We start from the raw sequence: 12,704 nt of genomic DNA on the forward strand, positions 1-12,704 counted from the left end.
GTTTTCATGGTGTTTGTCGACTACTATGGTCATTTAAACCAGGCCAATTTTCTTCATTTTACCGTAGCTGCAGACTTGTCGTTTGTGGCATTCATGGCGTTTCTCGATACTACACTGGTCATTTAGGCCTATTTAGCCTACACAAGGCCGATATTCTGAAGTTTTGATTCCGTTACGGCACACTTGGCTTTTGTAAGCGGTCGGCAGCTATGCGGGATAAAAATGAAGAATTCGGTCTGGTGTAAATGACCATAGTAGTCCACAAACACCATGAAGAAGCACATCATGCACTCATGGTATTATGCAGGGATTGTGTGTATGCATATCGCGAGTCGCGAGTGTATATGCCGCACGAATATCAAGGACAAAATTATATAATGTCATATTCCTATATTCACGGATTCCGTCAAAATCTCACTTGCAGGCTGACTGGGAAATTCCCAACAACAAGCCAAAGAAAAGTTGGCCGGAAATGGGCGTAGTAACATTCGACAACTATTCCACAAGATACCGCGCCGATCTAGACCTCGTCTTGAAAAATATCAACTGCACCATCAACGCAGGAGAGAAAGTAAGTCGACATTCAGTCCATGTAGTTTTGTACTATTTATATTGTATAAACACCTGTTTTATGCGTCAAGGTCGGTATCGTTGGTCGAACTGGAGCTGGAAAATCGTCCTTAACTCTGGCCTTGTTCCGTCTCATTGAGCCGGCGGGAGGTCAGATTAAAATTGATGGCATGGACGTGTCAGCGATTGGTCTACATGACCTTAGGAAGAAACTAACCATCATTCCGCAGGTATGAAATACTGATAAGTGCATATAGGTATTAGCCCGCATCAATACGGCTCGTTAGATTACCACTACGTGCTCGACTCCAACATATATACCTCATGGTGACCTCTTCGTACGTTTAGTAAATGTGCAATATAATCATACATATTTTTTCCTTATGAATTTATGCATGTCTCATCCAGTGCGCGATGATGTTTTTCTGTTTGAATACCATTCTTTGGTCTGTAGGCAACGTTGTGTGTTTGATTGATGCACAAACAATTTATACCAAGTCTCTTCGAAGCCTTCTAATCCTTTCAATGTATCGTAATCGTGATGTGGTTATGCTTTTAACTGATCATAAAAAATGAATACACAGTGTCACTACCTTATATTATACTGCACCATCCGTAACATTACGTGGCTAAATTGAAAATGCTTAAATTTCGTGTCTAGGACCCGGTCTTGTTCTCCGGTACAATGCGCATGAACATCGATCCCTTCGACGCGTACCCGGATGATGCGATCTGGAACAGCTTGGAGAACGCTCATTTGAAAGACTATGTCTCCAGCTTGCCAGACAAGCTGCTACATATATGTACGGAGGGCGGAGAAAACCTGAGGTGGGTGAATATTGTTTTGATTCACGCAAGAGGCAACTTCTTGCGCTAATATAGCTATACTCAACTTCCGTTTAACGGATTTTTAAGCAGAACTACTTACTGTTTCAACTTTGATTTTGTCAAGTAAAAAGTAGATTTGGGATAGATGAAGTGATAATCCTCCTCAAGTATAGTAAAATCGTCAACACAATCAAATTTAAGTCAATCGTCAATATTGCAAAAGAATATTAGGATTTGAAATTTTCAAATCCAAATCCTACATTCGATTGGGGATTGTATTCAAGGTCGATATAGATTAGTGGTCGGGAACCTTTTTCGCCTGAAGAGCCATGTTGGCCTTATATTTTCCATTTTAACTCCCAAAGGGCCAAACATGTTAATGAATTGTTACGTCAAAATCGACAATTCGTGACGTCAAGCGCAATTCATCGTAAATAGTAGGGATGGTGTGAACCTCTGAAAGGTTCAGGTTCGTGTGAACGCGAACCTTTTTTTGAAACGTTCTGTGTGAACGCGAACGTTAACCTCATGACGTCACGTGATTTCATATTGCTAATTCCAACCCTACATTTCAGTGAAATGATAGCCTATGTTAATGCACAATACTGAAGTACATATTGACGTTTTAAACGTCGCCAAATGCATCAACTGGGACAATCAAATGATGCAAATCCCATAAAATCATTATCCTCCATCGCTTTGTTAACAATTTCGACGAGGACTTACAAAGGAATATAAGCTTACGCTTTAACCGTTTAGGCCAGACCGGACAATGTATTCGGCGTCTGAGTATTGCTACGTTGATATTGATCCGAGTGTAAAACAGGTTTCTATACTTAATACCGATATTAATCCATTAACAAGTTACATGCAGTAGCCAACACCCCAATCGCACGCATTTGTTTTTTATGATACAATAACCATATGAAGTCAAGATTGAAATCGTACGCCTGCTAGATTGTCTACAGTAGATAACGATATCAATTCAATTGATTTATTGAATAGGCTTCGTTCGCTGAATACATATAGTGTATTTCGCTTTGTGTGACAGCTGGTCCATCTCAAAGCAGAGAGTCACTAATTATTCGCCAACGGAAAGCTGGATGTTTCGATGTTTGGTGTTATTTTGTTTTATGCTGCCGGCGCCATGCATGGCGTGGCCCGCAGTTGAAATAAAATGCAATAAATTTCATACAAAGATGTTATTATGAATTGACAATTGTAATATAGGAAAAAAGATTTGCAGTGCAGAACCTACCAAGGTTCGTTTGTGAACGTGAACCTCTAAATTTCTGAGGTTCACACACAGAACGCGAACGAGAACTTCACGTTCACACGATCCCTAGTAAATAGATCAGAATTTATAATAACTGATATTAATCTAATATAATTATAGCACTGATTCTAAAATCTATGTATTACTCTACTTCTCATTTCTCCAAGTATTCGTTGTTTGTAATTTGGATTTGTAATTGGAGTGTCACTTCCATGTCGGGTTCGTCGAATTCGCGAGGGAAATTGGTCGCTAGCGCTACAGCAACTTAAATTTGAGGATTTTGTAAAAGGGTCCGAGCCTTTAACCCTGGATACGCCACTGTCTTGACGTCTGAAATACATGTTTATGCTGCCACGAGTTTATTTCTTCTGGCCGTTATAAAATTTACTAACAAGTTACAGCAATATCGGTAAGATTAAGTACAAAATTAAAGATATGTCAAAGAGCCATATCTTACACCGAAAAGAGCCATACATGGCTCGCGAGTCATAGGTTCCCGACCACTGATATAGATAGAGGTTTAGAAATCGGCATTAATATCGCAGTGATAATTAACAATGCCAAAGTACATTCTGCTTTTCAGTGATATTGTCAACTGGTAGGAAAGACATAAATATATAGATACTCCGTCAAGAGTACCCAATACCACCTAGATCTGGATTTATTCTTCGTGGTAGCGGACCTTGACTGAATTTCGGCTGAGGACTTTGCATAGCCCAATTTGGAATCGAGGATATAGCGTTTCGGATATCTAGTAACGCTGTCGGTGATATCAAACCACCCTGTGATTTTGACAACATTCATCATTTCTATACATATACTATACACACACCTGACTGATTCTTTGTTATCATATGCTAATGATGTGAGAATAATTTCCGCGTTTCAGCGTCGGCCAGCGTCAACTGGTTTGCCTGGCGAGAGCTTTACTTAGAAAATCAAAGGTCCTGGTGCTAGATGAGGCGACGGCGGCCGTCGACTTGCAGACGGACGATCTGATCCAGCAAACGATCAGGCACGAGTTCAAGGAATGCACGGTCATCACGATCGCGCACAGACTCAACACAATTATGGATTATGACAAGTAAGTGCCGATCCGCGGTATTTCGGCTGGTGGAAAGTCGCTAGTAGCAGAATATGTCTAGCTCAAGTTACTAATTTGGCAATAATAACAGATGCAATAATCTAGATCGGCTATATCGGTGGTTCTCAATCTGTTCAATTTGGGAAGCGGTAAAATTTCTAAGCAAATTCTTCGGATCGGAAAAATTTCAAAAATCGAAATCTACCTATATAAATTGTTTGTTGTTGTTGTCTTGCTACCGTGACTTGGATAATCCTACAGTATACCACGAACTAAATATCACGCCAGGAAGCGTTATAGATTATGTTATAAATTTCTAAATCAGTTCAACATGTGGCCTTTTGTTTGTTTAGTTTACGGACAAGCGTTCAGAATCCTAAATTATGCTATTGAAAATAGAATCAAAATATATTTGGCTAGCCGTCCGGTGGTTGAGAATCAAGGTCGTTGCCAGAAAAAATGGGGGGGGGGAGAATAAGATTCCCCTTTATTATATGGAACATATAGTAATAAAGAGATTGTCTTGGACCCTTATTGGATGATTAACACAACTTCTGAGATCATTATACATATATTTATTTCACCTCAGACAGGACGTTTTATTATAATACTAATATTATGGAATAACGACGTGCAATAATTCAGCGCCAAGCGAGATTTTTTAAGTAAATGAATGAAATTGGTCAATAATATAGTTACTTGCATATTTATATGCGTTATCATTATCATTTTATCGTTAGACCTGATAAAAGTAACGTTATCGAAGATTTAGAGGGCAAGTAATCATACATCTTGCGCTGTATATTCCCGCCCCACGGTAAGACTATTCCCGAGTTTCTCGAGGGTTAGCGTCAGGCAGGCGAATTGTCACTAATTACTTTGTTGAAACATACTGATCGCTTACATGCTCAAATACAAATGAAAAGAGAAACTTCGTTACGCGCACGATTCTCAATTGCATCTATTACCGGGGACTAAAATTTCCCTCTGCTGGTCGCATTTGCGGGACTCAGATTGCAAGGACAGGGACATCCGGCGTGATCTTTGACGAAGGCTTTATTGCCGGCGATTGTTATCGAATCGCGCCCGTGGTGGCTGAAACGTTATCTGCATTGGTGTGACTTTTTGGAGCTGAACAGCCGATGCTAATTGTCCTGTAACTACAGGCATCACACAAAAACTGATTCAATTCTGTACATATTGCGTGTTTTAGGCCTGTTTTTCATGTGTATTTATCGGTAGGTGGGTATTCGACAATAAAAAATGTAACGAAACAATATATCGCACGTTGCGCGATCAAAAATTTTTAAGTTGAATAATCCACCTTATGTTAGTTTACGAAAATTTTCAAATATATATATATTTGTTTGGGGGGGAGGAGGGGAGCACCTTTGGCACCCATCTGGCTACGACTATGTCGATAACCACTGATATATATATATTATTTGAAATTCTTGCTCGTTTTCAGAAGACCAGTTGGTAGTTTTCAATCCAAATCAGCTGCGAGACTTCGATTTACGTCACGATGATGGACCAGCACAATAGGCCATAACGTAACCTATACATTAACAACTCTAATCTGCATGTGAATTATGAATAGCCACAGCGTCAAAAAGCCGGCCTGGGTCTTTAAATCTGATTCAAATTGAAATATATGTCCCGTTTTTATAACCTGCAAACTGCGGGGAATGGTGGATGCTATATCTACCACGCAAATAGCCTAGTATTGTATCGTGCAAGTTAACATATTTAACTCTGTCGTCATCAATGGTTTGCTGTGTTTCAGAATCATGGTGTTGGATAAAGGAGAAATCGTCGAGCTGGATGCTCCAAACAGTCTGCTAGAAAAAAGAGGAATCTTCTACGGAATGGTGAAAGATGCGGGCTTGGTTTAAACTCCGCAGCGTGCGAACTGAATGTGCAAGCCTTAGTGAATAAAATTTGCGACGTTACGACTTTTTTATATAATTATCTTTGTAATGCTTTAAATTAATACAAGGTCATGTTGTATATTTATTGAGCTTTGAAAGCTACAATAGGCCATCAGCAATCGGTTCTTCACACGATGGTATTAATCAACGTATACAGGCAGGAAATTTCTCCAGTCGACTCTGTGGGCTCCGCATCATCGCATATGGGAGGTGGGCCTACACTAGGCTGGAGTGAAAAATTAAAATTTTGGAATTTCGAAACAGGGTCTTGATATGTGGTGCCAAATAGCAAATAAATAAACTCCATCATAATTTTGCGTGTCCGTACACCCTCTAGTGGTCGTGAATTTTCACCGAACGAGCCAAAAATAGCTAATTTCGCTATATCTTGGAACCGCTTACACTAGAAAGCTAGTATTGGGCTTAAAAGAAGCAGAATCAACATGTTTCTATCTCACTTCCATAGCGCTTACTCTTAGAAATCAACAGAAAAAGTTACAAGCAAATTACTAATTTTATAGGTAAAATTAAGCGCTGAAGCAATGGGTAGGATGTCAAAAGTGTGTAATCAATCAATCAGGTTTATTAATATTTTAATCGTTTCAAATACATCACAAAACTGCGATACAATGAAAAGATAGGAAGGTGTCGAAACAACTTGCAGTAGCATTTAAAATCAGACACCCACCTTGGCCTAGGTGAAGTAAATAAAAGGCATGCATCACACTGAATGCAAAGTAATGCAGAGAATGTAAGACGCAAGCGACAAAATGAGGTGGTATGTGGCGGAGAGCGAGTGTAGTGATTGATCTTACGACTGAGCCACATATCCCATCAATTGCAGCTACTTTCCAAAACTGCTTAAACAAATGAAGCCCCCTCCAAGTATAAATAGGGCTCGGGCATCGAATAGCAGTGTTGGGATCAAGCCACTACCTTCGATTCACGAGTCATTTCGAGTCATTGCGCATTTTGAGTCGAGTCAAGTCAAGTCATTCGATTTTGGAGGTGACTCGAGTCAAGTCAAGTCAAGTCACGAGTCAGGTCACAATTCAAGTCAAGTTGCCTTTCCGAAGTATGAGGCATATGCCTACGTCATTGCATTTTGCTAGCTGCCGGAAAAACAGATTGAGTGGTCATTGATTTTGAAACCTATGAACGAATATAGAGTTAAATATAAACGCAAGAAGGCGCCGTATCGCTCGCATATACGTAGAAATGCTAAATTGCGTCAGTAATCGCATAGCCTCGGATTATAGTTACCAGCTAAAATAGAGAATAGAGAAACGAATTGATAAGATGCAATGCATTACCTAGCCATACATACCATCTAGCCTGCGCCAATGGCTAAGGACTATATAAACTATATTCGAATTCAATTTCAATAAAACAAGAGGTTTGGTTAAGGTAAAAACAGAAATAGACATTCTGCTAATAAATTACTTTACTACAGCTTACTGTTCACGACAGCGTAGACTGTAAGCTTCGATCATCTCGTTTGCGCTCAATTTATTTGTGAGAGGACAACGGAGGCTCAGTAGAATGCACGACCATTGAATGATGGGTCACTATCACGGGTTACACCAGCGTTTCGCGAACAATCCGACCATATGCAAGAAGCAGTGATTTTTATCGGCATCGATTGCTTGGTGACTCGAAATTGACTCGTGATTTTTTCTCCGAATCACGAGTCAATCCACATTTCTGATACGAAGTTAAGTCAAGTCAAGTCACTTTAGAAAAGTGACTCGAGTCAAGTCAAGTCAAGTCATAGGAAAAAGGTGACTCGAGTCTGACTTGACTCGAGTCATCCCAACATTGGCATGAACCTATATGAACGATTTGCACCCAAAATAGTCGACATATCCGATGTGGGGTGGGCGGAACCCTCGAAATCGTCGTCGGTTCAACAGTTTTCGCACGTAGATATAGATAGATCAATCATTGGTACGGAATGGGCGTTCTGATGATGATGACCGCCGACCGTAAAAATGCTGCATAGCGATGTAGTCTTGGTCAAAGATATTTTTGGTCTGTTTATGACAGTGATCGGAAGCCCTTTTCGTCGTATGAGCCATATATATCCTAATTTTCAATTGTCAATGCCAAACAATCCACTGCGAAGTCACAATTAAATATTCGTGACGTCATAGCTAAAGTTAAAAAAAATGAAAAACATGTTTCAAACAAGGGCCTCGCTTTAAACAGGTTTGGTTTAAATGCAACCCTAGACCAATGATTCGAGCACTAGAACACAAATCGAGCATTTCGAGTAGCCTACAGAAATTTTACGTTCTCACACACCCCATTCCGCTAAGAGTTATATTGATGAATTATCAACGAGGACTTTCGTTTTGATACTTTTTGCCGCTGTTTAAGTCTCGATTCATCGTATATACCAGACCCCTGGGCAAAGATCGGCCCACGGGCCAAATGCGGCCCGCGGAGCTATTCTCAGCGGCCCGCGAAAAGTTGCTCGGAATTCAAAACATAAAACCTACTTTTGACTGTTGCTGCGAGGACTAAAACCATTGGCTCTATAAACTGAACTGTTAATTGGTTTTATACTTTTCATTATTATGTCGCGATTACGCAGACTACGTAGGCTACCTCACGGGCACAATCCAGCTTCAAAATAAAGTCAATGTAGCGAAGTGTGCGGTAACAATTAAATTAATAAGAAGTCACTCTTTCCGTATAGTCAGGGCCGTAACTGACGCACCCCCAACCCGCCAATTGGGGGGGGGAGGGGCGAGCTCGAACGAACACGGAGGAAGGGGGCGATATGGGAATAATACCGAAGGGGGCGATAGGGGGCCGATGACGCGTTAAAACGGCTATATTGGAGTCACGTCGGTGATATGACCTTTTTTCAGCCAACTCACGAAACTTGAGCTGTGAAATTGTAATTTCGAGGTCGAGCCGGGAAGTTGACCTATTTTCTGACCTATTTTTTTGTTGTTGTCATATCATCTTGCCGGTGATGACAGTTCGTAGTCTATGCCCATTTGGGGGGCGATGATCGGTGTGGAGCTTGAAAAGGGGAAGATGAGTCGAAAAAGGTTGGGAACCACTGGTCTAGGCGATATAAGCTGCCTCTCAACTGATCGAGCTGAAAGCTGAAAATGCATACAGCCTGATTGGGGTCTGGGAGTCAACGCCCCCAAGTAGTTGGACTTATCACCGTATGGGGACCCGATACCAACGTTTTTTGGGGGTCGACGAAGTGTTGTTTTGGTCCTGCGTATAGTTTCGCTCCTACCATCTTTGTTGTCATTGTCACATAACGCATTGCATGATATGTGCTTCAAATTGTTACGTGAAACGTATCCAAATTCCAAATTCGTGAAACAAATCAATCAGTGCTCGTGACTACTATGAGTCATCATCATCCATGATGGCTGAACGGGCATGTCAAAAAAGAAAAGCCGAAATATGAAATTCAACGCAGGTTTGGATCACCTAATATTTGTTACGTCATAAAGGAAAACTCGAGCAAGTCGCCATGTCTAAGGAGTCTTATAACAAAAACGCGAAGTCAGACACTTGGTCGAGGGAAGGCGAATTTCAGTCGACGAGCATGTCCACATTCAAGTCGAAATACAAACAATTACTACTAAATAAATACAGTCCATCCTCAAAATTACCGGACCACGACTGACCTATCGATCTCGCTTCCCATGACATGCCGCCCTATTTCTTGTCGCATTCTTTTTCTATACTATCTTCTTTACTTTCATTCAGTGTGCATGCCTCCTCTTTACATCGCCTAGGCCAAGGTGGGTGTCAGATTCCATAGACTACTCCTTGTCGCTTCGACATCTTCCTGTCTTTTCATTGTATCGCATTTTTTGTGGTGTATTGAACTGATAAAATTGCTAATAAACCAATGATGAATTCAGAAAAACTCCAGGCTTCGCTCAACAACAAGTCTATTTCACCAATCTGCACACTGCTCAGACGGCAGTGACCAACACAATAAGCATTTTGGTATCCCAAATGCATTTCAATGTCTTGATAGTGTGGAGCCCTAGCTCCCTCTCTCTCTCCTATCTGTTATGATATAATGCTATATCACGTGACTTATCGCTGGCATATCACATAGTGCATATCGTATAATTGACTCAGATACGTGACTCATGTACGCTGTACAACCAGGGCCGAAACAGCACTTCGTCATTCCCCCGCAAAAAAAAAAACTTTTGTTATGGGCCCCCATAGGGTTATAGATCGAAGTTCTGGGGGCTTCGCCCCCCAGACCCCCCTCTGGCGATACCCTGTTTACCGCTATTTATCATATTGGTTGGGAGTTTGTTTAGCGTATCAGCTTTTGTCACCTAAGCGCGCGAAATTTCTAGAATTCATGATTGAATCGGTCAGTGTGATCGGGAATTGCATATTATCGTTATCAATTTTTATCTTCTCTCTTTTCATGTAATCAGATTTGCCGGTAGAGCTGAGTGAGGTGTGTTTGAAAAGTAGGACCACTCAATAATAATTAAACATCTAGGGGCGTATACCCGTTGGTGCAGGAACGAAACAGCACCTCGTGAAGCCCCCAAAAACGTGGGTCTTGGGCTCGCATAGGGTGATGAAACTACCCCTCTATCACGTTGTTCGCGTTTGTCACGAAATCATCTTACTGTATTGTGAGCCAGCGAGATGCGCGAAAATTTTCGATAACTCATGATGAAATCGGTCAATCAGATCGGCGATTGCATATATATTATGCTATCAATTTATTGTCCTCTCTTCTCACGTAATTAGATTACCGGTAGAGCTGAGTGAAGTGTCTTGAAAATGGGAGGGCCAGTAAATAAAACATCTTTGGGCGGGCGGACCCGTTGGTATGACTTCGTTACATGATGTTATTTCGTGACTTCCAGTCTGCTATATCAAAAAATATAGAATCGCCCAATCGTAGGCTTCTAAACTAAGAGACGCACACGATTTCAAATTAGTATTTCTTCACTGGAATAAATTTTTTCCCAGCGGCATGGTATTTGTCTTGTGAGGTTCAGATTGCAAAGACAGGAACTACATTCAGCGCCAGTCATTTAGGCGCCTATGGACAATTAAACCTATATGTATTTTGTATATAGCCTATAACGAAGTCTTCAATCAGCAGAGGGGCATAGACCTTTTCGGCCAAGGTTTTCTCGCTGCCGATCGTTCTGGCACACTTCTTGGAGTCGCATGTTATATGGCCTAAACCTTGATTGTATGTCTTGGTGGGTCGTGGCGCGGTAATGGCCCAATACCCAATAATAAAGATAAATGTCTACTTGATTTATGCTAATTTACGAAATAATTTTCGGCCCCCTTCGAGCTCGCCCCCTCCCAATTGGGGGGTTTGGGGTGCGGCAGTTACGGTACTGTGTACAACTGCTGCTTGAATTACTAACCATCCGTACAACATATCTGGAAAGAGAATATTGTCGTTAATTGAACTACCAGTCAAGATCTCACTCAGGATCCTTCGCATCAGTTATACTGCCAGTTAAGTACTTCGTAAGCTCTGCTATCCGTAACATACAGACTTGCTGTAAATACCATCGGACAGACAGCTCCTCCCATTGCAATAGAAAGACGTCTATAGGAAGTTTAGAGTTCAAAATTGAATAGTATATTCATATTGAAATGAACCCGAATATTTTCGGCTGATACTCGTCAGCAACTAATTGATAAATTTAAAAGAACATCGTATATCAACAATCGTATCACAAAATAAGACGTCACCAGCATGAAATGTGGAATATGAGAGCGTTCAAGAAGTTCTGTACCTCCAAGAAGCTGTTCAGAGTTTAAAATGCATCATATTTAACATTATTTGAAACTATGGCGGAAAATATGTGTTATTTTTGGTTAATTAACTGTCACTTTCTCATTATCTAATATATAGGCTACACAGTACACATCCACTGAGCAGCATTTTTTTAAAATGTCATTCACTGGTTTCTATTTAGAAATAAAATTAATTCGCTGGAGAATATAGCTAGAACTTGTGACTCGCCTGCAACGTATTTTCTGCTTCTCATTTGGTCCACGGGGAAAAATAATTGCCCACTCCCGGTAAATCCCGTATACCACTGCTCAGAAAAAAATATGATCAATAACAAGTTTATTTATCAGAAATATGCTGTAGCAGAAAGTATAATCACACGTAGTAATAAGATTTGAAACAAGATAGTTCAATTCGTAATGTAACAGTGACGCCTCCAAGAAACTGCAAGCAAACGTTCATTATACATCGTACACAAGAAATCGTTACAGCGCGCGTCATTGAGGTTATGGAACATCGACATTGTCTCCAACAACACAAGTCAGGATACAAACTTAGTTATCGCACCGCTAGCGTTGTGCACGACGACATCGTAATCGGTAAGAACGTGGACGGATTCGAGAATACGAAATAACGAATGATAGAACTTTACATTTACAAACTCAAGTCACCAACGAAATAACAGAGACACAGCCTCGACCACATCTGGAAAAGCCACAGCTCAGCGCACTAGCCCAAATTTTTAGTTCTGCCAAATTAGATTAGAATTTATTACCTAGAGTTATTAATAAAATAGTATTTACGGTGACCAATTAATTAAATATTTATTATAGTTTATCGTAAATACTATTTTACTCAAATCCAAATTTTTCGACGGCAATAACTCCGCTTCCACTGGTTGGAATTAAGCCAAATTTGGTGAACATCGTTTCTATAGACAACCTAACACTTTCACGGGGTGAACAGAAAATTTTCAAATTTTTGGTTATTTATTTTTATATAATAAATAGAAACTTTCTTCTCCTGTAGCAATGCGGCTACTGCTTGGAATTGAACCAAATTTGGTGTGTAGGCTTAAATAAGGTAAACTAACAAATTTATCAAGTAGCCAGTGCGATTTGAGAAAAAAGTCATTCTTGAAGAGCCCTAATGTCCATGTCAATACAGCAAGCTTCGCTAGTTTCGCACTATACAGCATAGACCCGTATCACTGAATTAGAACGATATCACAAG

The 12,704-nt window shown here is 40.4% G+C and overlaps 1 protein-coding gene across 1 annotated transcript in view; it reads left to right on the plus strand.

Annotated features, from left to right (window-relative positions):
* The window catches only part of LOC145440776 (multidrug resistance-associated protein 1-like), a 31,024-nt gene extending 25,250 nt beyond the window's left edge, over nucleotides 1–5,774 (plus strand). Inside the window, exons 30-34 of the mRNA XM_080318522.1 lie at nucleotides 425–571; nucleotides 642–800; nucleotides 1,232–1,398; nucleotides 3,564–3,758; nucleotides 5,545–5,774. Of these exons, the coding sequence (XP_080174648.1) occupies nucleotides 425–571; nucleotides 642–800; nucleotides 1,232–1,398; nucleotides 3,564–3,758; nucleotides 5,545–5,653 (777 nt within the window). The 3' untranslated portion in view covers nucleotides 5,654–5,774. The remainder of the gene's footprint in view (nucleotides 1–424; nucleotides 572–641; nucleotides 801–1,231; nucleotides 1,399–3,563; nucleotides 3,759–5,544) is intronic.
* The last annotated feature ends 6,930 nt before the right edge of the window (nucleotides 5,775–12,704 follow it).

Source organism: Botryllus schlosseri, chromosome 6 (genome assembly GCF_051294905.1).
Source record: "Botryllus schlosseri isolate E-star chromosome 6, Bs_hap1, whole genome shotgun sequence".
Lineage (NCBI taxonomy): Eukaryota > Metazoa > Chordata > Ascidiacea > Stolidobranchia > Styelidae > Botryllus > Botryllus schlosseri.